This window comes from Telopea speciosissima, chromosome 6 (assembly GCF_018873765.1).
Source record: "Telopea speciosissima isolate NSW1024214 ecotype Mountain lineage chromosome 6, Tspe_v1, whole genome shotgun sequence".
In the NCBI taxonomy this organism is placed as follows: domain Eukaryota; kingdom Viridiplantae; phylum Streptophyta; class Magnoliopsida; order Proteales; family Proteaceae; genus Telopea; species Telopea speciosissima.
Genome location: NC_057921.1, coordinates 49,514,853 through 49,539,675, shown reverse-complemented (window position 1 = coordinate 49,539,675; position 24,823 = coordinate 49,514,853). Strand labels below are relative to the sequence as shown.

At 37.6% G+C, this 24,823-nt stretch overlaps 2 protein-coding genes across 2 annotated transcripts; both read right to left on the bottom strand.

Moving 5' to 3' along the window:
- Nucleotides 1-661: 661 nt before the first annotated feature.
- Nucleotides 662-1,120, bottom strand: LOC122665884. Its single transcript, XM_043862016.1, has one exon. It carries the CDS (start codon nucleotides 1,118-1,120, stop codon nucleotides 662-664), a length of 459 nt encoding a protein of 152 aa, XP_043717951.1.
- Nucleotides 1,121-6,080: 4,960 nt separating this feature from the next.
- LOC122664001 lies at nucleotides 6,081-24,733 on the bottom strand. Its single transcript, XM_043859672.1, has 4 exons — nucleotides 24,178-24,733; nucleotides 17,306-17,530; nucleotides 9,917-10,300; nucleotides 6,081-6,774 (listed from the first exon to the last, which is right to left on the bottom strand). Exons 1-4 carry the CDS (start codon nucleotides 24,718-24,720, stop codon nucleotides 6,301-6,303), a joined length of 1,626 nt encoding a protein of 541 aa, XP_043715607.1. The 5' UTR covers nucleotides 24,721-24,733; the 3' UTR covers nucleotides 6,081-6,300.
- Between the last annotated feature and the right edge of the window lie 90 nt (nucleotides 24,734-24,823).

Sequence of the window (24,823 nt, the reverse complement as noted above, 5' to 3'; positions counted from 1 at the left end):
TTCAAAAAAATCCAAAAGTGTTGAGAAAGGGTGGTATTAACCATCTGAGGGGCTTCTTTTTAAATGAGTTGACCCGTCGAGGGGTTCTTACATTAGACACAGGAGTGCATGAAAAGATCATTCAACCTTAGTAAAATAAAAAATCTCATCCAAACCAATGGCTTTGTATGCACTCTCATTGGACCCTGCACTGATGTAAGGGTTATATGACTGATTAACGTTCTCTTGTCCCAATGATAGACATTATTAGTCTTTTTCCTAGAAAAAAAATCCTTCAAGTACTTAAAAGTGTAGTGCAGTGCAGTGCACTTCGGGGTTGGGATATTGCCACCTGCAGTGGCGACATCCAATGATCTGAGCTCAAGAAGAAAGAAAAAAAACAACTGGCTGAATTGAGCTAGGACCGGTGGATGTCGTGTCTGCCCGATCGCAACATCCAACCCTCGAAGTGCACCGAAATTGCACATGTTAGGAATTGGAGAGGATTTTAATACCTTTTTTTTTTCTAGATTCATTTTCATCAGGTTAGTTATAAACCCTTAATGATGAAACAAAGACAAAGCTTGTAACTTTATTATTGCTTCATGAAATGATGAGTAAAAAGGGCAACAAGGGCAAACAAAGATCGAGAGGAACTTGGACTAGAAAGAGGATTGATTAGTTACTTTGCTGTTCCATTCTGTTTGAGATAAGTCCTTTTTTCTTCTTCATTCATGAAAGATGAAAGGGGGAAGGACCTGCCAACCCCCATGGCTGTCTTGAAGGTGATCTTGTTGCCTTGAATAGACATCTCAACTATGGACACCGTTAGAATAAACTGCTTGGCCTTCACACCTGTGATCTTCTTCATCATCCCCTTCTCCATATATGCGGTGGTCTCTGCGGCATAACTTGCCTTGGAATTGGTTGCTACATTGAAGTGTTCGTAGGGGGCTTTGCATTTCCACCACACAAAGCCTGTGCCTCTCACCCTCCCACATTCTTCCAACTCTCCTGCTCCTGTTGGAAAAACATCACTAGGGAATCCAAACTCTTTCATCAGCTCCTCTGAAAATCTACCACAGGCTTCCTTACCACGAACGATTTCGGCCCCTGCTCGCACGTCTTCCCTGCTAGCCATGGATGATCAATTGATGGATCTATCAGTCCCTCCAAGTGATAAAAATAAACAGATTAATGGAGGAACTCTTAAAGTGCCTGTTGTTAAAAGTATCAATACAAAGCTATTTATAATATAGAAAAAAGAATATTACGGATGCACCCACTCCCATAAAATAACAAATCTCAACCGTGTTGATGCCCATGTATGTGCTCTCATTGACTCATGCTGATGTAAGGGTCACGTGACTAATTGGAGGTGAACTAACTTAGTGGCTCATTATTATAGTTTTCAGTTCCTTTGCAATTAGAAGACAAGACATATATATAAGGGTAAAACTGGTGAAGAAAACCTTATCACTAATATTATTTCGAAATAACTCTTTTATTATAAGAATGTTTCCATTTATCATGGGTGAAAGAAAACTCAATCCTATCAAAATTAGGATATGAAGAGTTTGATTTCTTTGAAAATAAGAAAAAAATAAACAAAAGAAAAGAGAGTAGTACGTACGTTATCAATTTGGGTGATGGTTGGGACATGGTAAATAAATAGAAAGTAAATGGTATCTACTCGCAATTAACACTTGTTTGTTTTCTTTATTAATGGAAATCTGAGTAGCTAAACACTGTTGTACGTTTGTTTGTTACCCAGTACTGCCAGTAGGTAGGTAAATGGGATGGAATCTGAATGGATGCTGGACGAATTGTCGTATCACACGTGGGTGGGTGGGTGGGTGGGTACGCGGTAATTAAGAAATATTAATAAAATTAATGGTAACTTGTGGACAGCGATGTGCCATTTGTCAACTTATTGTGTCAACTGTCCTCCATCCTACCTAATTCTGCGAGTAGATACCATTTACTTACTATTTACCATGTCCCTGTTGCATCACCCAAATTGATAACGTACGTACTCACTCTATTATTGTTCTCTCTTTTCTTTTCTTTATTTTCTTCTTATTTTCAAAGAAATCAAATTCTTCGTGTCCTGATTTTTCTAGGATTGAGTTTTCCTTCACCCATGATAAATGGAAAAGCCCGTATAATTAATAAAAGAGTTATTACGAGATAATGATAGTGATAAGGTTTTCTTCACCAATTTTTCCCTTTTCTTCCAATTGCAAAGGAACAGAAAGCTATAATAATGAGCCACTAAGTTAATTCACTTTCAATTAGTCACATGACCCTTACATCAGCATGAGTCAATGAGAGCACATACATGGGCATCAACAGATTTATTATTTTATGGGAGTGCGTGAGCACGCAATGCAACGAAAGCTTTGGCTAACTTTCTAGGGAATAAACAGAGTATTTACAGTATCCAATTCATCTAGATAGAATTTAGAATTTATACCTAATGTTCCAACATCCAACTGTTTGATAAAAGTCATCCCAAAGTCATTAAAGTTTGAAGATGACCTCTTAAGGGTATTTATTCGTTGTTAATTGTCACTAGAGTAAACAGCGGGACCCATTAAGTAAGTATTGGAAATGGAATAACCAAGCATTACTTCCATTTAATTTTGGAAAAAGTCTCCTTAACCAAGAATTGATTACATGAAGCTATCACTGAATAATCGGGCTTGTATCCTTTCGTTGTACCTTCAAACAATAGAAGGTAATTCTACCAAAAAAACAATAGAATGTATTTTGGGTAATCAATATTTCAAACTTATATTACTTCATGGCAGCATCATATATAATGACCATGGTTCTAAGTATCGGTATCGTATTGATACATATCGATTTTTCTAGTCATCGATATCGATACGTATCGCTAGCATAGTATGGAGCATAGTATGGACAAGGAATAAAATGATCAGAAAACTCATTTTTAAAGAAATTCAAGGGTAATTTTTTCCGATACAACTGATCCAAATCGATACTGTATCGCTAATGTATCGATTATACAAGTTACCGATACCCGTTCCAATATCATGCATTAAAACCATGATTATGATGTTTTTGTCTTTTATGTTTTTTTATGATGGTATTTATTTGCACTTTCTTTATTTTTGAACAAAATGGTATTTTGCCTTTTCTACAACACGGAAGTGTTTATCAAAAAATCAAAAAAAATAAAAAAACAGTGGTGAATGTTGCTTGTTAATAAACATGGTAACACCCATAATGGTGAAACAATGACATGGACTCATAACTACTTATTGGCTTGCGGCACTCTCTTAAAGGTAAATCAGGGCTTAAAGGTTTGATCGGTGTAAAGTAAAGATGTAAATGGGTACTCAAAAATTCGAATTCAATTTGTATCCGTATCCATTTAGGGGTATTCAAATTTTTATTCGAATAGTCTGAAGAAAAAAAAATTTATTTGATCTAAATGGATATCCAACTAATTATATAGAGGGTTTTCGAAGATTCAAATGAGGAAATGAGAATTATGAGACTAAAACATGGATTGAGAGTGAATCGTATGCATTGGAGGGAGGAAGGTCTGGGTTATATCAATCCCTAATGTTAAGCCAATGACAAAATACAATGGTGCTTTCTTCAAAAAATGATTTTGAAACTAGATTTCTCTGAAATATGGGTTGCATGGATCATGCAATGTATATCTATTGTATATTAAGGTCAATGGGGCTTTTATTGGCCCGAGTTATTCCCATGTGGGTTAAGACAATGTCCTTTGAGCTTTTATCTTTTTATCATGTCAAGCGACATCCTATTATCTAACCAAACGTGCCGAACTGTCTAATCCAATTTGTAGAATTAGGACCAGCAGATGTGAGCCTAAAATCAAACGTCGCTAGTCTCTTGGCCTCCCACTTGTGCCTACGTATGAAAAATACCTAGGGTTGCCAACCATGTTGGCCGTAATAAATGATTTCGGTTTTCTAGCATTGTTGAATGTGTTACATTCAAAATTAGCTAGGTGGAAGGAAAGCCCGCTTTCTGTAGCAGGCAAAGGAACTGTCTAATCCAATTTCTAGAATTAGGATTAGTAGATGTGAGCCTAAAATCAAACGTTGCTAGTCTCTTGGCCTCCCAATTGTGCCTACGTATGAAAAATATCTAGGGTTGCCAACCATGTTTGGTCGTAATAAATGATTTCGGTTTTCTAGCATTGTTGAATGTGTTACATTCAAAATTAGCTAGGTGGAAGGAAAGCCTGCTTTCTGTAGCAGGCAAAGGAACTGTCTAATCCAATTTGTAGAATTAGGACCAGCAGATGTGAGCCTAAAATCAAACGTTGCTAGTCTCTTGGCCTCCCAATTGTGCCTACATATGAAAAATACCTAGGGTTGCCAACCATGTTTGGTCGTAATAAATGATTTTGATTTTCTAGCATTGTTGAATGTGTTACATTCAAAATTAGCTAGGTGGAAGGAAAGCTAGCCTGCTTTCTGTAGCAGCCAAAGGAACTGTCTAATCCAATTTCTAGAATTAGGACCAGTAGATGTGAGCCTAAAATCAAACGTTGCTAGTCTCTTGGCCTCCCAATTGTGCCTACGTATGAAAAATATCTAGGGTTGCCAACCATGTTTGGTCGTAATAAATGATTTCGGTTTTCTAGCATTGTTGAATGTGTTCATTCAAAATTAGCTAGGTGGAAGGAAAGCCTGCTTTCTGTAGCAGACAAAGCAATCCTCATCAAGTTTGTTATCACTAGTATACCGTCCTATGCCATGTCCATATTTTGATCTTAACAAGCTTATTAGGTCCTTTTGGTGGAAAGATGGTTCCAATTCGGGTGTTTATTGGCTTAAGTAGGTGACTCTTTGCCATAGTAAGTTGGCTGGTGGTGGTGGATTGATTTCCGGGATTTTGAGAGCTTAACTGAAATCGAATTGTAACTATTTAAATTAAAATCAAACCATTTATTAAATGGTTTCTCAGTTTTGGTTTAAATAATTATGATTCGATTTCAGTAAACGGTTTTAGTCTGGTTTAGACACCCTTAGCAGTGAATGTGTTGGATTGGGATCGTCTGTTGTTGCCTACCCGTGCGGCTGGTGTGTAGCCTCACATAGGCAAGGGCGAAATGACCGCCCTACCCACTGCCCGAGCATCCTGCCCAAATGGGGTCCATGCCCTGCCTGTGTGAGGCTACACACCGGCCGCATGGGCAAGCGGCAGCAGAGGATCAAAATCCTGACTGTGTTACTCTTAACCTACCATCTCTCCCCTACCCTCCTATTTCATTGGTTGATCACCCTTCAAATAATATAGTTTTTAAAAAAGGATTTAGTAGTACGTGTAGAAAAGAACAAGATTATATGATTTTAAAAATGACAAAAGTTTTCCCACACGACCGTCTAAGGATCAAGAACTCAGGTTTCGCCCTAGTTAAAACCGAGATTCAATCGAAATCTGGTACTTTTTCCCATTCATGGGGATACCTTGGTTGGAGGGGGTTTTTGTCGAAACCAAGTCGAGATATGTCTTTCTCGATCGAGATGAGGTATTATATAGGCCTGGTTGAAAGTGTTTCAACCATGTTTCGGTTGAAACATGGTTAAGACTGTCGATACCAAGTCGAAATCATGTAGTTTTTAAAATACCCCTCCATCTCGTCTTGAAAACCTGCAAAACCGAGATATCTCAATAGTTTTGACAGGTTTCAATCGAGTTTTCTTTCCATGCGACCATCAGCCTATGGAAAAACTAGCATAAAAAGTAAGAGAAATGCTAGCAAAACAGTCCTACTGAGGGTGAGACTAATACTGGCTTTGTTGATAGCATTCCTAAGAAGCAAACATCATCAAGTTGTTGATTTAATGGGAGTTGAAATGCTTCTCAAAATGGTTGAAACCATTGAGCACTTTCATCAATAAACCAAAACTGACTCAATCAGACTCAATTCCAGTGTCTCATCATTCTTATTCATATCAAGTTGCCAACTGTAATGTCAACCCCCCCACCCCCCCCCCCCCCCCCCTTCCAAACAAACCAAAAAAAAAAAAAAAGATTTCCTTCACATAATAAGAAATGGGAATTAACCCTGGTTCCGTGAACTCTTGTGATGCTTTTGAAGTAGGAACCATCAACAAAAGAGATTATGCCATCCCATAATCCCACTCAACATTTCCATTATAGGGAGTTCTGTACAAAATTCAATACAACATAAATAAAACAATTCTCTGATACTGAAACTGGAAGAATCTCTCTTCCTAACTAAAGCAAAAGATCAATCCAATCCCTACCTTGAATTTCATATCTGTTGTACAAATTCCCAGGTCATTAATTAGCTTGGAAATCCAGAAAAAGCCGCAGTTTCTGTACAAGTATATCACGGGTCCCAAAAAGAGGATTCCTACCAGTGATCCAATCCTTTTCAAGTTTTCCTGCCTTTGAGCTTCCTAGCATCTCATCATGGAATACAGACACTAGACTATAGATTGCTGTCCTAAGAACGTCAGCCATGGCATAAGCCTTTGCATATAATGGACCACTACTTCTTTTACCTATGATTCTAGCCGGTCCATCTCTTCTTCCTGTGTTCAACGTGGCCCACTTGATGCTGGCTGGGCCCATTAAAAGTGGGGTTTGCACACTGGTCTTCCTCCCCATGCATGCCTCAACAGCAAGCAGACAAGACAAAAGTGTTGAGACCACAGCAGCATTACAGCCGGTCAGTTGTGCAACCCCAAACCTATCCTCACTGTGTGACCGTGCAGTCAATGCTGCAATCGACCTTGCACACCATGCATACAGCTGCACAATACAAAAAGCATTAACATTAGACTATAGCACTAGATTCAAGAAGTAAAAGTGAACCAATACCATTGATCCAATCAACACAAGGGGCATTTATGAGTGTAGTCCCCATTCACAATACAATCCCCAAAAACATGAAGCACAGAAAATGAATAAATCAACTCAGTTTTTCTGCTTAGCAAAAGAAACATCAATTGTTCCGCCTAAATAGCGGTAGATGCTTCTAGGAATAATGATTATGTAGTTCAGTTCAAGGACGAAATCCAGAACATGCACAAGAAAGGGCAGGAAGATTTCAGTCCATGATTCTGGATTGAACCAGAATCTGATCTGGTTTACTGTTCACATGGGGTTGATAGTTCAACTTAAGATTAGATGATTAATTGAAGATTCTGCTGAGAAGATTTCAAAGGAGGCTGTTTAAAAAAATTTCTATTCTTTTATGTTGTTAGTTCCTTAGCTAAGAAGCATTGTAATAGTTTGTAGTTTCCATTTTAAGAATATCTATTTAGTTAGATCTCTAGAGATTCTCTCTACTATGAGTTTCTAGAGAGTTGTTATTTTTATTGTTTCTTATTTTTTAATAGTGTTTTCCACAGGGAAGGTTCTAGTTAGTTGTTATTTTTGGTCTTTGGGTCTCTTGTTTAAACAATGTACTGCTGTAATAGAAGTTAGAGTTGAGAAATAAAGTTTGTTTTTTCTTTGGTTCAGTGATGAATTTGGATAGGTTGCAGTGGTGAAGCTGTCACATCTCTTGTTGGTGATTCCAATCAGACCCTACTGAGGTGATTCAAAAGATTGGGTATGGTGGTTATTCCATTCCCACAGGTAAGGTGGTGAAGCTTTGGTCATATCCTTTTAATTTCTTCTTCATATGTTTAGGAGGGGGAAAAAAGGTGTAAGAGAATTCTGTTCTCAATACTGATTTGTCCCTAATGCAATTTTGTTGCGATTGATCTCATGTTGGCTTTACTGGTTCAAGATCGATTCTACATTAAATTTTATGTAAATTGTAGTACACATTCTCCCCCTAGCGATTTCTACACTAGTTGATGAGTATAATTTGTCTTGACTGTTAGTTATATATGGTTCAGTAACAGAGGTGTTCTCTTCTTCAATCTTTCAATAAACTTTCGCTTCCATGCAAGAAGGGAGGTTCTGATGAGGTTTTCTACCTATAATTATTTTTTACCTTCTTTCAAGAGAAACAGAAACAACAAAAAGGAACTAAAGAGCACTTGATATAATGTATATGTAAAATGTACACTTGAACAGGACTGTGATACCCTTCAAACCAAAATAAAACATTAAAAGAATAACCATGTTCATTGGGGCTAGTGAAATGAACAAAAAATAATGAATGATTGGTCATGGAAGCCAATCCACTGACCAGTTATTTCAGGACAAATACATTGAGAGACTAGCCACAATCAGTCAAGCATGCAATGATTAAAGTTACCATGGTAGGGTAGAGATGATCCAGCGGTAAATATCATAAAACCTAAAAATTGTTCACATCCTTACTCCCGCTCCTTGGAGAGGCTGTTTCCCAGACTCGAACCCACAACCACTAGGTCGCCACGGAGCAACCTTACCATTGCACTGAGGTCCACCCTCTGGGGGTCTAAAGAGGTGTACAAAGCTAATATTATAGTTAAGCAGTTAGTGTTAGTAGTGGGGCTCATTAGAGAATAATTGAGGATTTGTTTTATTAGTAGTAACTGATAAAAAGCTTGGAAACTACACTTGCCGATTTTGAAGGGTCTTGGAGCCTAAGCAATGCCTAGGCAAAGCCTTGACAACTATGTCAGGAAACATTGTCTTTCACCAATACAACTAGTACAAAACCTCTTCAATAATGAATACATCTCTTGGATCTTTGTCCAGCTATACATTCAGATACAGTCAATAATTTTGCCAATTCTACCAAGCCTGGCTTCGTCATTTAGTGGTAACAAATGGAGGTCAAAAGACCCTCACGAGCAGCAAGCAGCAAGAACTTGGGTGGAGTAAAGCTGATCTACGAGCACTATTGCACTGTAGTTTTTCCGCAGGGAAGCACATTAGTCTCTTTTGTTTACATTAATGTAGTATATATAGTCATTCCGAATAGCATATACTAAGAAGTATCTTTCTTACCCTAGCTGCCTCCCAAGCAAAGTAATCTATCATTCAGGGAGTCAAACCTTTCTCTCCAAATCCCTTCGATTGTAAACACACCATTTTAACAATCCAAATGTTGTACCACTGAGTTACTTTCTCACATAGATTAGGTCCTCGATCACAGTCTTATGGCTAGTTCAAAACTTCATCAGAATATTAATTATTAGTAGTACTATTTTCTTTTGGATCACTAATCTTTGTTGCTGATGGCTATATTCCAAAGTTAACCTATCTCTCTGGATGGAGCACCTGTAGAACAACAAGATGTGTGTCGGTCGGTTTGTTTCCAACAGGCACAAAGATGCACAAAGAGAAGAATTTGCAAGATCTGAAAAATATTACTTCATTTAATATAAGACATGTTTCTGAACTATGATCTATGAGCAGACACAAGTTTTGTGAGTTTACAGTGGCAACCCTTACAATTTAGACGTGGGAGCATTAGGTCAAGGATAAAGTAACCCAGTGTACATATTTATTTTGAATATGCTAGCTTTGTTCCAGTTCATAAACATGTTTCAGATTATTCATGAGGGGCAATATCAATGCTTCAATGAGAGACAATTAAAAGATAAAAGCAGCCCAAGTGATCCACAAGGGACTGTTTGGCTACAGAAATATAAGCAAGATCCTGTCTGGTCTTTTAAGTTGCTCATATGATGATGTTTGGTTACTGTGTTGTGGGTAACGACCTGTTTGGCTGCTGCTAAATGCAAAAATACTTCTATGTGAAGGAACAATCAACAAGGAGATGGTTCAGACACATAATTTCAACTGTATGAGAAGCACATATTAGGGATCTGGAAAAACTCTTCAGAGTTCAGACAGAAACAGTTTTCTCTTTCTTTTTATGATAAATAACTGATTTTATTACAAAAGAACACGAATATGGTATGAAATTAAAGAGAATACAAATAGAGAAGAGTGGAAAGAAAGACTATTTGACAATTAATCCCTTAATCAACTTAAACAGTACCTGGAAGTCATTGAATGATTCATTAAGCTTTGAATCCATGTGTGTATCAGCTGCTGATAATAACTGATGTGACACTTGATCAGTTCTGTCCCCTGAGCAATCTTCCAAGAGTTCCCCAAGGTTTGAAGTCAGCTGCTCAAGAGGCCTCAAGCATACTGCCATGACTCTTCTATAAGTCTCACCAGTTTCTTCAAAGAAGGCAGCTCGACGCCATATGTCCACATTACCCTCACAAACCATACACAGATCTAGATATGCAAGATATTGCAGAAGAGATCTTGGAGTACTTTCCTCCAACGCTGCAAGGATAGGCTGAGACGAATTTGTCTCTGTAGCAGCTGACCCCTTTGGTGGTGCAAATATGCACCTCTTTGTATGAACCACCTGAAACAATGCTCAAAGATGTGATGTAAAAAGAAAGTATCTTGGACAAAAATCACACTTTTTCTTGAAAAAAAACAGGAGTGCTTGCATCATGATAGAAAACAGGATTCATTCTTTCTCTTTGGCTGAATCATTGTTGACCATTCAATGAGCTAATATTGATCATCCACAAGAAAATCAATGAGCACATCAGCAGATATACTAAAGGAACTTCAAAAGATATTTCAAAGGCAAGCTCAGCCAACTGGAAAAGCAGTGGCTGCAAGCGGGATCTAATTAGTTGATACTATTGGTTAGCAATTAAAGGCCTTTTTTGAACAAGTCAAAAAGATCTATTTATAATAAAGAGCAGGCCCACATTTTTTTTTTTTTTTTTTTTTTTTTTTTTTTTTTACACACCACTGGTTTGCTCTTTTTCCTCGTGCGGGGGGGCGGGGGACGCCATACAATATCCCCACACCTCAAATGGAATAAACTTGAGAGAGGTCATGTTCATTTATAAAAGGGACAGCCCAGCAACACCATAAAGAGGAGCATACCCACCTGAATTCAGCAAAATAAGAAACTTACTCTCTACACTAATCACTAGCCCTGGCACTGCATATTTATCCAAACCTTTTCATTTCTGTCCAGCCATACACACCACATGCTGGCTCCTGGAATCAAGACCAAGGTTCTAAAACTCAGGTTTCGACTAGGTTACGACCAGTCAGAAACCAAGTTCGTCTCGGTTTCGACCATATCTCGGTCGAAACCTGGAACTTTCTCTAGGCTAACTCGAACCTTGGTTTCGAGGCCCAGAAGTCGTTTTTTTACCCTGATTCTTGTTGTGCTGCCTATTTTGACATTTTAAATCCAATCCATGCATTAGTTTCACATAGAGAACACTAAAAATAATACTTGTGGTTTTGATCCAAGTTTGATACTATATATTGTTATTGGACATGGTATCGAATAAGGTTTGACCAGAACATAATACCTTCAATATAAATCAGATTTAAGCAATATTGGATTTGTTAGAAAGTTTTGTTTTGATAGCTTTCCAACAAATCCAAAGTTGCTTAAATCTGGTTTACATTGAAAGAGTTATGTACCGGTAAAACTTAATTTGGTGTGCACGAATGCTATGAAAATCACTTTGAATGAAAATATTTTTTTGGACATCAAAGCAAATGAATATTTTACCGCACTTTTGTTTTTTAACAATGTTTTACCATATTAAGATTTATGGAATTTTTAGATTTGAGAAAAACCCCAGCATTAGAAAATTAAAAATTACACCTACCGTTGAAAATCTAGTTTTTATTCTTGAACTGGGGGGTTGACTTTTTTTCCTTTTGGAATTTGATTTTTTAACTCTTTTTATCGGAGTCAAATAGGGGGGTATTTGCTTATTTATGAAAAATATCGTAAGTAAATGAAATACAAATAAAAAACATTTACTAAAATGATGTTAGGCATAAATAAATGTATGTCTTGGTTTCTAGCCTGGTTACTAGCATACTTAAATATTTGCACTCGTTTCGAGCCAGTTCCCCCAAGTTTCGATGGACATAAGTGTCGAAACTTGCGAAATTACCAACATCTCAATCGAAACTAGTCGAAACCATCGAATTTCAGTCGAAACCCTGGATTTTTTAAAATCACCCTTCAACTCGTCTCGGAAACCTACGAAACCTAGTTAACTCGGCGGTTTCGACAAGTTTCGGTCGAGTTCTTCTTCCATGATCAAGACCCACAGTACCCTGTTGCATCAGAGCGTCACAGACTCTTAACAGCAACAGGAATTAGAAGTAAAAACCCATTAACCCTTGTGGAACCCAAAATGTCATCTCAGACTGCCTCAGCAAATAGCAACCTAGAAAACATGAAGAACAGACTTAACACTCCTGAAGCAAAAAAAAAAAAGAAAAGATCTGGAAATATATATCCCCTGAAATTGAAGAACTTACAGGCTAGGTCCTGAAGAGTGGTGTAGCCCAAGTGCAGCCCTTAAGGAGGTCAGCTCGAATCTGGGCCCAAGCCCATTTGATCCACTTGAACCAGGACCAAGAGGGAACCAAACACCAAGTGGCTAGGCCACTTTTCATTCCAACAGCCTAGCCCCAGTCAAAAATGGCCTAGAATTAGTAGTGGGATCCTAATCAAAATCTTGTGGTCTTCTCCATGTTACACTTCATCCGATGAGCACTATCTTGGTCTTCTACAAATTCTATCTTGAGTCTCCACAAAGAAAGTCTTAGAAATCTCAACTTCAACATGGAGAATTGCTTCAATATATGGAAGATTACACCAAGACATGGGAACTATAATTTATGTGATGACATCTAATGTTGGTTCAACCCACTCGATAGTGGATTATCTTTATTTGAAAAAGTCATTTTCTTTTCTTAGCAAGTTGTGTAGTGGTTTAATCTCAACCCTTGAATCGTATTATTAATGGACGATCAAGATATCGTAGGTGCTTTTTGGGTTTAGCTTTGTTTTGCCTATAAAAGGCTTACATATCTTGTTTGTAAAAAAAAAAGAAGTTGAATTTTTATGAATGAAAATCATTGTTGCTTCAAGCACTCTTGTGAACCAAGCTGAGCTCCTCCACCTAAAACCAAGTTGAGTTTCAACCCTCAATCTTGAAGAATTGAAGAAACCTCCAGTGAACTCGAAGTGTTGCCAACATCAACCTTAAAGAGTTGGTAAGTTTACCTCCACCTAAGGACCTAGAAGAGTACTTTCTTGGAGTAGATCTCATCCTCACCTATCCTCTATCCTTTCTTATTTTCTGGTATTTTCCATGTCCATCTCATCTTTTTCAACCCAAAACCAAATTCATAATACCCCCCCTTTTAATTTTATATTGCACACCAAGTTTGGGAACTCATTCTATAGTTTCCCTGATTTGGACTTGTGCAATGACCTCAACTTCACAGTCCATATCACCATCTTTTATTCCTAATTTCAGAAAACTCAAACAACAAAAGTTTAACCCTATTTGTTTGTTAGCATTATTTGGAGTTCTTTTTTCTTTAGTTCAAGTTGGATCTTCTTTCTTTACTTATTTGTATAATCCCGCTTGAGGGAGAATGTTGGAATATGTACTCCAGAATACCGTGGGAGTATTCTGGTCTTTTTGGGGTAATTTTATTCTTCTTATATTACTTTGGTATTCCTAGTTATAATGGGAATTCCTAATAGGAATAGGTAAGGGGTTAAGTCCTATTTTGATTAGGAGTCATTCCTACTTTGATTAGGAGCAAGTTTCATTCCTAATTAGACTAGGAATAAGGTGTAATTCTGTTTACTATAAATAAAGGGGCTGGGTGATCGATTATAACACTCAAGCATTCAAGCATTACAACTTCCATCTTCTCTTCTCTCTTTTCTCCTCTCTAAAGTTACTGGTTACAGGTCCTAAGTTTTCTACATGGTATCAGAGCAGTAACTAAGTACCGGATTCTCTCTGTAATTGCTGTTTTGAGAGTCGTTTTTTATTTCTGAGTTGAAGAAGAAACCCTAGTTCATAGAAGAAGAAGAACTAGGGTTTTGTATTGTTTCGATGACGATTGTGTATGAATATCATACCTGCTACTACTGATCGATTTCTGGATTTATTCTACTGCTGAGATACCCCTGCTGCAACTATTTGATTTCTGGGATTCACTCCTCTGCTGATTTTATTTTATCTTTGCTGCAACTATTTGATCGAAGACGAAGATATGCAGTTCCACCATATTGATGATTTTATTGCTGTTTTCGTACATGGAACCGTCTTGGCTGCTATTTTAGTTACCGCTTCATGGCTTTTCCCCGGAATTTCATGGTTCATGGTGTCGAATGCTGTATTCTCCGCTTCGTCCTTCCACTTTGCCGCTGCCTTTTCTCTGGTTTCTGCCTCAACAATTCCTTTCTCAACTGCCACTGTTTGCACCTTTGGTTGCGTCTCGAGGAAGGAGCTGATGGAATCGTCTTGTTACCCTCGTCCACTCTCAACTCCTTACTGCTGAGAATCATGGATCGTGGTTGAAGTCTTGAAGATGATGGTATTTCCACGATTTTATGCTTTATTTTATTTCCTGGTTTCCATATATGCCCCTGCCTTTATGTCTAATTCAATCAATATCCTCATGAATTCCAATGTTGCGTGACAGAATTTTATCCTTTTTTAAATCCTACTTCCCAGGTTTGCCCCTATAGTTTACTATTACCCAATCTTCCCAATTTAATTACAAGTTTACTCTTGGCCTTGCATTTGCTTTACTTGGATTTCATCTAAATTACACCCTCTAAGTTCCTTTTTAAAATGGGCCGGGCCACCCTCTTATTGGCTTTTTCAAATGGCTCTTTTCTTGTTTTTGGTTGGGCCTGTATTTCAAACCAGCCCATTTTGGGCATCTCTTTCTCTAAAATCTGTCCGGGCTCATCCTCTTTACTCAAGCTCTTGTTGGGTTTTTATATTGGTTGGGTGTTTATCTGGATTCTGGCCCATCTATTTTACTCATTGCATCCCATTGCTTTTTGTTTACCAAAAAATCCTTGCAAAATTCTGATTATTTATGGAACTGCCATTATTTTTTCATACATTCCCCTATTTGACTATCCAATTGACCCTTAAAATTCTGGTTTATTACCAGTTTGCCCTTTGGCTTGGATTGTATTTAACAGTGGATTTCCACCAAATTACAGCCATGCCATTTTTTTTCCAACACTTTTCTCTTTCAATAATTCTAATTCCCTTCATATCCCATACCTTTGGTATTTACCCATAACACCTTTGGAAACTTCTGGTAAATTATAATTTTGCCATTCCTTCCTTTTTACTTACCCATAGCACCTTTGGAACATTCTGGAATATTATGTTTTTGCCCTATCTCTTACATCATCTCTATTATATCCACGTGTACTACACGTAAGGGGGGGATTATGTACAATACACCTGCAGACATTGAAGAACGCAGAATTTGCAGGAACATTGGTGCAAAACATAGAAGATCAGTTTTCTCCACCATTGCCATTGGGTATCTTTCATTATTGGGTTGAGTTTGCCATAAGCAGGAGATTGGAGTATTGAAGAGTATTGAAGATATTTGGTTGTGGCCTATTTGAGGACTTTCAGTTGGGTTGATACAGTATTTTTTCCGCTGCCTGATTCAGTTTGTTTTCGCTGCTTACTGCTCTAGTTATTTCACTTCAAGATTCTAAGTCACTATGACAATCTGAGATTCATCACTGGATAGCTATTGAAGATCGTTGAAAGCTACCTTTTTTGGAAGACATTCCAGTCTCGGTTTGCTGATCATATCTGTCCAAGTTTTGAAGATCTATTTTTTCAAGTTCTTGAAGGTTTATTTGGGAGCTACATTCATATGTCAAGCTGGATTCTACTGCACCTTAGTTTTTTTCCCATTTTGTTCAAGTTGGGCATTAGTACCTTGTATGCGCCAACTTGAGGGGGAGTGTTAGCATTATTTGGAGTTCTTTTTTCTTTAGTTCAAGTTGGATCTTCTTTCTTTACTTATTTGTATAATCCCGCTTGAGGGGGAGTGTTGGAATATGTACTCCGAAATACCGTGGGGGTATTCTGGTCTTTTTGGGGTAATTTTATTCTTCTTATATTACTTTGGTATTCCTAGTTATAATGGGAATTCCTAATAGGAATAGGTAAGGGGGTTAGTCCTATTTTGATTAGGAGTCATTCCTACTTTGATTAGGAGTAAGTTTCATTCCTAATTAGACTAGGAATAAGGTGTAATTCTGTTTACTATAAATAAAGGGGCTGGGTGATCGATTATGACACTCAAGCATTCAAGCATTACAACTTCCATCTTCTCTTCTCTCTTTTTTCCTCTCTAAAGTTACTGGTTACAGGTCCTAGGTTTTCTACAGTTAGCTTTTCATCTCCAACTGGAATCACCTCAAACCGAGTTATATAATGAAAGTTATCCTTATTTTACTACAATAGTATCTATCTGCCCAGATTTGAGATTTCACTCTTGTAATTGCTATTCTCTCCCGATCCGAGTTTGTAGAACCTATGTACTAACTAATCAAGCATTTCTCTCTGTTAGTTGTTTTTCTTTTTCCCACCTATTTCCCCATTTCATAGCCCAAGGAGATAAAAAGGATAAATTCACATTAGAAAGGTGGACCTGTTAGGTCTGACGATAATGTTCCTGCAGTAATATGGACACTGATAACAGAGGAAACCACTGCTTAAACAATAAGAAACTGGAGTGGGAATGGGGGAGCACATCAAACATTGGGAACCATGAAAAAGAAAGTTTTTCCTTCATTGAAGATTACTCATGTCATTAGGCACATTAAAAATGTTGCTTCACAGCTGAACTGGTCATTCCAATTGCAGCCAAGATCTTCAAATGACATAGCTGGTCAGCTGGCCAAGCAATGAGCCACAATAGAGTGGTTTATTATTTGTATTTCTGTCTTTGTTGCAGGATATAAGTTATAAACTTGGAAATCCCTTGAGCCTCTTGGTTGTGGCTGTACATTATCCTTTATATCAATGAAGTTTTTCCTGTTATTCATATAATTTCTTTTCTTTCATTTTCTTTTTGGGGTGGGGGGTGAGAAAGGTTGAAATAGAGTAAGTCTACAATATCAAATGCAAGACAATTCAAAAATAGAATAAATCTACAATATAAAATGCAAAACAATGAAGTTTCTGTCTGTTATTCATCTTATTTCTTTTCTCTTTTTCTTTTTTCTTTTTTTTTTTTTTTTGTTTTTTGGTGTGTTGGGGGGGGGGGGGGAGGGGGAGAGGTTGAAATTGAAGTCTACAATATAAAATGCAAGACAATTCAAAATGCTGAGGTAATCATTTCTGGATTTTGGAGTGCCACTTTAGGGAATTAAGCAATTAATCATAAGCAACGTCAAATGATAAAGAAACAGCAATATGCAACAAAATGTCTACAAGTTTGAGACCAATTCACCAACTGACAGAGAAAAGCAATAACAGAGTTATACACAGTATATGTTTAAAGAGCCAACCTGATGTAAATGATGACTTAGCTCCCAACAAAGCGAAACCATGGAACTTCCAACGTAAAAGATAATTTGATTGACAATAGATTGCACCATTGTGCCCTGGCCCTTATACTGATCAGGCAGGAATACAACCACCACAGACGAACATAGAAAAGCCACGGTAGATAACTTTAGAGCTTGTCTAAAAGCTGAAGGGAGCCCCATCTTAAAACTATAAAAAAGACGACGCTACAAAAGTAAACAAATAGTAAGTTCTTTTTTTCATCCCCATATCAAAAAGTATCATTAGGCCATTACATTTTAGAAGAGAAAGCATAGCAAGAATATCAATTATATACTTAGAAATAATTTTAAAAGATGCCAAAGGAATATTAAGCACAACTGCAGGGGGGGGGGGTGATTCTCCATATGGAATCATTAAAAAAGGAAACATCTACAGTATAGTCTGCTAAATACATGTTGTGAGCTCATCAAAACATGAATAAGATTTCCACCATAGTTGTAACGGCAGTTAGGCGATCCAAGGCGTTGGAGAGGGTAAAAAATCAAGGCGACACCAAGTAGGCGACCAAGGTGCCCAAGTCGACCAAAGCGCCTGGACGCCTTGGCGGCGCCTAGGCGACGCCTTGACAACTATGATTTCCACCAAAACTCAGTTACAAATCATAATAAAAAAAGATGCCAGTGATGTTTTAGGTGCAGTGTTAACTTAAGATTCTGCAAGCAGTTAGACATGGAATTGGTAACACGATATAGGTAGTTAATGTTAAGCTCCCATAACAATTGAGTATCAGTACACGTTGTATATACTAAACTATAACTACGGCTATCAAATCCAAGGTTTAAAGTAGAATATTGTACGTATTGGACCGACTTGGCCAATACGTTTCGTATCAGAAGGCCTTGATACGATACAGTACTGATATGCAACAGGAAAAAAATTTATCAACCATATACGTGGTCAATACAGGATATCAAAACCTGCAGAACACTTAAGAGATCCATAAATCATTCCTTTTTTGGCAAAATCAACTTGACTACTTGCTTCTACCATAGAAAATGACCATAGATGCAAAGGCGTTGCCTAGGCATTTTTCTGGAGGCTGATTCTTTTTCTAACGCTTATATTGGTTTGTGTACATGGTTATATACATTGTGATAGATATGCATGTAACAGGGGGGGAAACAGAAACGAAAAGAGGAGCACGCTGAATCGAAATCGACAACTTCAGCTCTTCTGCCCACTGCAACTCCAAGGGCAGGGACTCTCCACAACTCCGGGTGACATGTATTCTTTTTTTTTTTTCCCCTTCTCTATATACTTTTCTCTTTTCTTCTGTTTTTTTATTTTCATTTTTTTCTTCTTCTCTATAGCCTCTGATTTCTTCTTCTTCTTTTTGCTACTCCGGTTCTTTTTTTCCCTTCTCTATATCCTCCTCCTAGTCCGGTTCTTTTTTTCCCCCTTCTTCTTCTTCTTCCTGGTTTCTTTGGTGGGCCTTTAGCTGCATGTGTGGTCTGTTTTGGTGTTCTGATCCTGTCATCCAAACAACTATTTCTTATTTAGTTTAGATGAAATGGATAAGAAAAAATCATTTAAGAGCACACATAGTAAACCATCATCAAAGATTAATTGAGAATATAACTTGGTTTTCAGAAGAAATTCTTTGTTCTTTCTATTAATAAAACCATAGTTCAAAATCTCGCCGAAATTTCAAAAATTTCAGATATTTCGGCCAGGCCGAAACAAGATGCTATGTTGAAATGAAAAAATGCAATATTTTGAAATTTCGGTCATCAAATTTCAGTCATTTCGTTTCGATATTTTGGTCATTTTGGCATTTTACACCCAGAAATGGCCAAGCAAAACACATAGAAAAAATACAATATTTAAGGCGTGAAATTTCGGTATCTCAGGAATTTCGGTCTAGCGGAAATGGCATTCCGAAACGAGATTTAATACTATGAATAGAACTGAACTTTGCTGGTATTGTTACATGTACTGTTGTTCCTAACGTCCCTACATCACCGGAGTTTTGTTTAGAACTGCACTTTGCTGGTATTTTTACATGTACTGTTGTTCCTAACGTCCCTACATCACCAGAGTTTTGTTTAGAACTGCACTTTGCTGGTATTTTTACATGTACTGTTGTTCCTAACGTCCCTACAGCACCAGAGTTTTGTTTGGTACTGGTCAAGCCAGGAAGAATTGATGTAGATAAATCACAGATGTCTTAGGTTGAGTTTTATACATGTTGGGTCTTTGGTCCAATGGATATTCATTGTAATGGAACTCTTTAATGGGCCTAAAATATGAGTAGGAGAAAGGAATATGGAATTTACTTTATTAATTAGTCTAGTTAGAGTCCTATCCTTTACTTTAGTTGTTATTAAGTGTTTTAGTGGGTTGAATTAGGACTCAATGAGTCTAGTCTTGTTTTAAGCTGTTTTCCTTTATTTTAGACTGTGTTTAGTTGTTGTAGGCTACTTCCAAGGTAAAGTCATTTTCTGGAAGAGTTTTAACCGTAATTTGCGTCTATTTTTGAGTCTTTTATATAAGTTTATAAAGGGCTACAGCCCTACCCACGAAATTGATGGATGAATTATGGCTTTCACCTCCATTGTTCGGTGAGATTCAGAATAACTTGTTGAGATGAAATGAGACCCTTGGTGAGATGCCGAGGGCTTGGTGGGATTCCAAGCTAGAGTTTGGTGGGATGAGGATTAGGTCAGATTACTAATTTATGTTTCTCTTGTTTTACATTTTTCTTTATGGGAAAAAGATTGCCACACCACTGGTGTGCAGTTTCCCCCTCACATAATTTTTCATCATTTTCTTTCACATGTTCTGAAAATGTGGACCCCATGTGGATGATACCTTTGTCAGGACACCTATTAGTGTGGTGTGCATATTCCTCCCCACACTGGCAGCGTGGGGCATCCTCTCCCTTTCTTTATTTAATCAAAACCCAAAAAAAAAATAAAAAAATCAAGTATCTGTGCATCCCTTGTTTTAGTTTCCTGGTATCTATTCTTCTCTATTCTTGCACATTCCTTACTTGCTGGAATTTCAAGTTCTCCATTGTTTATATTTGACATTTCAGAAGAAACTTCAGATTTGGCAATCGGATTACATTCTAAACATTTTCATGGCTTCAAAATTTGATCTTGTTGCTTCCTTAGAGTCCAACATGAGGTTGGAATCCTAGTTCTATTCTATTTTAAGACCAAATTTGATTTTCTGTTTCAAACAAGTATCCTTATAATATTGCATAGTTGTCAAGGCATCTGCCTAGGCATCCGGGCTTTTTTCTGGGGGCTGGGTGGTTTGTCCCCTTACTGTAGGCATTAAAGGTGAGCGCCTTGTTCTGGTCGACGCCTGGGCATCTCCTTGGCATTGCTTCTTTTTTTTAAAACAAAAAAAAGATAGATGCCTTTCCTAACCATATCGTTTGTGTGTGCAGATAGTACATTTAAGGTGAAATGCACATAATCATGCAATTTAAAAAAATTTAAAAAAGAATCAAGAATGAAATGAATCATGAGAGTAGGCAATACCCTGTTTTGTTGTTCACCTGTTCAATGTTCACCCTTCATCGCACACTGAAACCCAACATTCTGGTGTGCAGCCATCTTCCCTCAATGTTGATTAATGATTACTTGATATCTAGTTCTGATAATCTTGATTTGCAGTTTCCACTGTTCTATGATACTATGATTGAGATTGATTGTATCTATGTTTGTATCTGGGATTCTGGTTAGTGGTTGTACACTTATAATTATTTTCTTAGTGATCTTGATGAGTTGATGTGGCTTAATGGTGATTTTCGATGTACGATATAGCATACTTATATAATATAATTTATATGTTATAGCATACTATGGGATCATGGGGTAAAAGAGGGAGGGGGGAATAACACTTGGTGCCTTGGGCACCTAGGCAAGCGCCTTGTCACCTAAGCGCCCTTCCACCGCCTTGACAACTATGATTATTGCTGAAACATAGTTGTAGTAGACTACCTCCAAGGTAAGCTATTGGATGGAGGAGTTTATAGTTTTGTTTTGAGTCCATTTTTTAGTCTTTACGAGTTTGTAAAGGGCTATAGCTCTGCCCATTAATTTGATGAATGAATTATGGCTTTTACCTCCATTGTTCTGTGAGATTCAGAATACATTGTTGTGAGATGCAGTGAGACCCTTGGCAAGATGCTAAAGTAGGCTTGGTGGAGTTCCAAGATAGAGTTTGGTGGGACACCATCTTTGAGGTCAAGTGGGATTCCTTATTCATATTTATTTTCTTTTATTTTTCTTCTTAATGCAATCCCAAAAAAAAAAAAAAAAAAAGTATCTGCACATCCCTTGTTTCAGTTTTCTGAATTCCGTTATGTTCTTGCACATATCCAAAATTCCTACTTGCAGGAATTTCAATTTCTCCATTGTTTACATCTTAGATTTCAAATCAAACTTCTAGTTAGCAATTGGATTACATTCAAAACATATTCATGGTTTCAAAGTTTGATCTAGTTTCTGTTTTCTTAGAGTCCTACTTCAAGTTGGACTCCTAGTTATACTCTATTTTAAGATCATATTTGATTTTCTGTTTCAAATTAGTATCCTTATATTATTGCTGAAATCTGTTGGTGCTTTTATGCACTTTTGACTACTGTTTTGTGTCCATTAAGATCTATTATCAATAGTCAATTTTGGAATTCTGTTTTAAAGAATCCTATCCTTAATAGGATATCTTTAAAGATATAGATCAGACCATCTGTTCAGACTGATCTTTTGAGGAGTTGTTCCCCTCTACAAATCAGACCTTCGACGAAGGTTCCCTTCTATCTGAGTTGCTGATTGTCACATATTTGATTCGTCCTAAATTTGATATTTTCTCTTCACTACGACTCTGATTTTCAACTGAGTTTATGAATCTACTCCGTTAGCTTCAAGGAACACATCAAAGTGGCATGCAATCACTGAGCAAGAGTTCAGATCATGCAGGTGCTTCTTCGGGCTATGGATAGTATGTTTCTTCGGGTGCTTCTTTGGGCATTTGGAGATGGGTCTTCATCGTATGAAGTTATGGGTATGGTCAGGCACAACCGTAATTGGGTACAATACCGACATTGTTCATTCTAGAGTAGAGCACATCGTTCTACTATGAGTGGAGTCCCACTACCATCAGTATTTTGACTGGGGGCAGTATTGCGCGTATGTCCGGTCTGTGCATTATATCATCTTGCACCTTCACCTGAGACCACTTCCAACTTAAGTTCGAACCATCCCACAGCACTTTATGGTATTAGTACACGTAAGAAACTTTATCCTTTATAAATAATTAATTGAATGCATTTTGCCTCAGTCATACTTTATTTTCCTTTTTAAGCCTGATATATTTTACATATTGCTCATTTATAGTGTTGTATGTTTCAAAACTATACTTTGCATGTATCAACCAGCAGACTATCAGAAATCAGGAATTCAGGATATGAAACCAGAACTAGAAACCGAAAATAAAAAACAGAACTTGTAGAAGTATTTGATTTCAGGTAGGAGTCCTGAAATTGATCCAGAGAACAGGGTTCTAGAACTGGAACTAAATTAAAGCAGAGAACAGAAAACATAAGAAGATAGAGAAGACAACCAGCAGGACGATAATTGACTAAACTGAAAGAGAAAGTAGATTCTAGAAAGTGCAAGGTTCAGAGTTCAGAATTGACCATATAACTGTAAAAGAACAGAAATAAGAAGAAAAGGGATATGAATCAAGAATCAACACCTGATCCCCAGATTGGAACATAGTTGTTACGTCGTCTAGGCGACCCAATGCAATGGAGAGGGCCCAAAATCAAGGCGACCAAGGCACCTGGACGCCTAGGAGACGCCTTGACAACTATGGCCAAGTAGAAATAGAAAGCCCAACTATGCGGCTATCACGAATAAGAAATTCAAGTATGATGCCCCGCAAGACAAAGACTACTGCCACCAGGGATCCTTCTGAATCACCACAGAACCAAGGCAAAAGCCAAAACTTTCATTCCTCAAATTTCATGTGCAGGGCTGTAGACCCTTCCAAACTTATATAAAGAGTCAAAACATGACTCAAACTAAGCCTAAAACTCCTTCAGCCAACAGCTTACTTTAGAGGTGATCTTAACTGACTAGAATACTACAAAATAATGAAGAAAATCGCTTGAAACAAAGCTGGAGTCATACCCAGCCCAATTAAAACACTTTAACAACAATTACATCAAAGGACTCTAACTACACCCCACAAGTTAAATAATTAATATCTCCCGTATTCATTCCTCCTACCCATATTTAAGGTCCATTAAAATATCCTATCACAATAAAAAAAAACCCATTAGATCAAAGGCCCAACATGTTTAAAACCCAACCCAAGGCTTATTTACGCCAGGTGCTCACCAAATATATTATATCTGGTATTAAAAGTTGGAACCAGAACTGCATAAAGGCGCTGCATGAAGGCATAGTTTTAGTAGGCTTTATGCCAGCTGCTCACTAGACATACTCTATGTCTCTATATGGTCTTATAACAGTTGGAATCAGCACTGCATAAAGACCCAGCATGAAGGCATAGTTTTATGGATCAGTTGCATTGTCCAATCTGAATTGTGTTCGATCTCTTTAACACAGAGACAGACATGAAGTACATTTAAACAGTACCCAAGCAATAACTGGAACAAATAAGCAACTCAACTCGCATTTGAAGACAAATTGTATAAAAATAATATGAAAAGACAAATGATTGAAAAATAATAAAACCACTGAAAAGACAAATTGTGTAAAATTAATAAAAACCATTGAAATCCATATAGCTAATCGGAAACGACCCTTCAAAGTGCTAAATAACTACTAACCTGGATAATGGGAAAACTCAAAACCCAACGCTGCTTATAAATGTAATAAACTCCGTAAATCAATCCAAAACCAGACCCTCTCAACCCTATGCCTATGAGTGGCAATCCACTAATGGCCTTCGAGTTCCGAATCAGAGAAGCCACTGACATAAAACCTGATTCGGTTGAGATGATCAAAACGAGCAGAAGCCCAAGCGAAGTTCTCACACGGCGGCGGAAGCTGGGAGCCGAGAGTTCCGGCAACCCACCACCACCGCCAATAATCGAATTGAGAAGGAATCGGAGGAGAAAGTGAACGAATACGGGAATCGAAGCTGGGCGATCGGGTTGGGGAGAAGACACAAGGAAGAGAGAAGAGGAGGAGAGGAGGAGAGAGAAATGGAAGTTAAGGAAGGAAAGGAAGCTAAGGAGAGAAGGAGAGAGAGGATCATTGGTAAAAGGGCAGAGAAGGAAGATCTTACAAAATAGGAAGATGATAGTAGAGATGATGGATTGCCATATCAGAAACCCTAGAAATCGATTCTTAACAATTTCTGTCGACATAATCAGATAGATGGTTCACAGTTCAGACATGAGAGAGAGAGAGAGAGAGAGAGAGAGAGAGAGAGATTTAAATGGAGATTTTAGCGAGGCGGGAATGACAAGT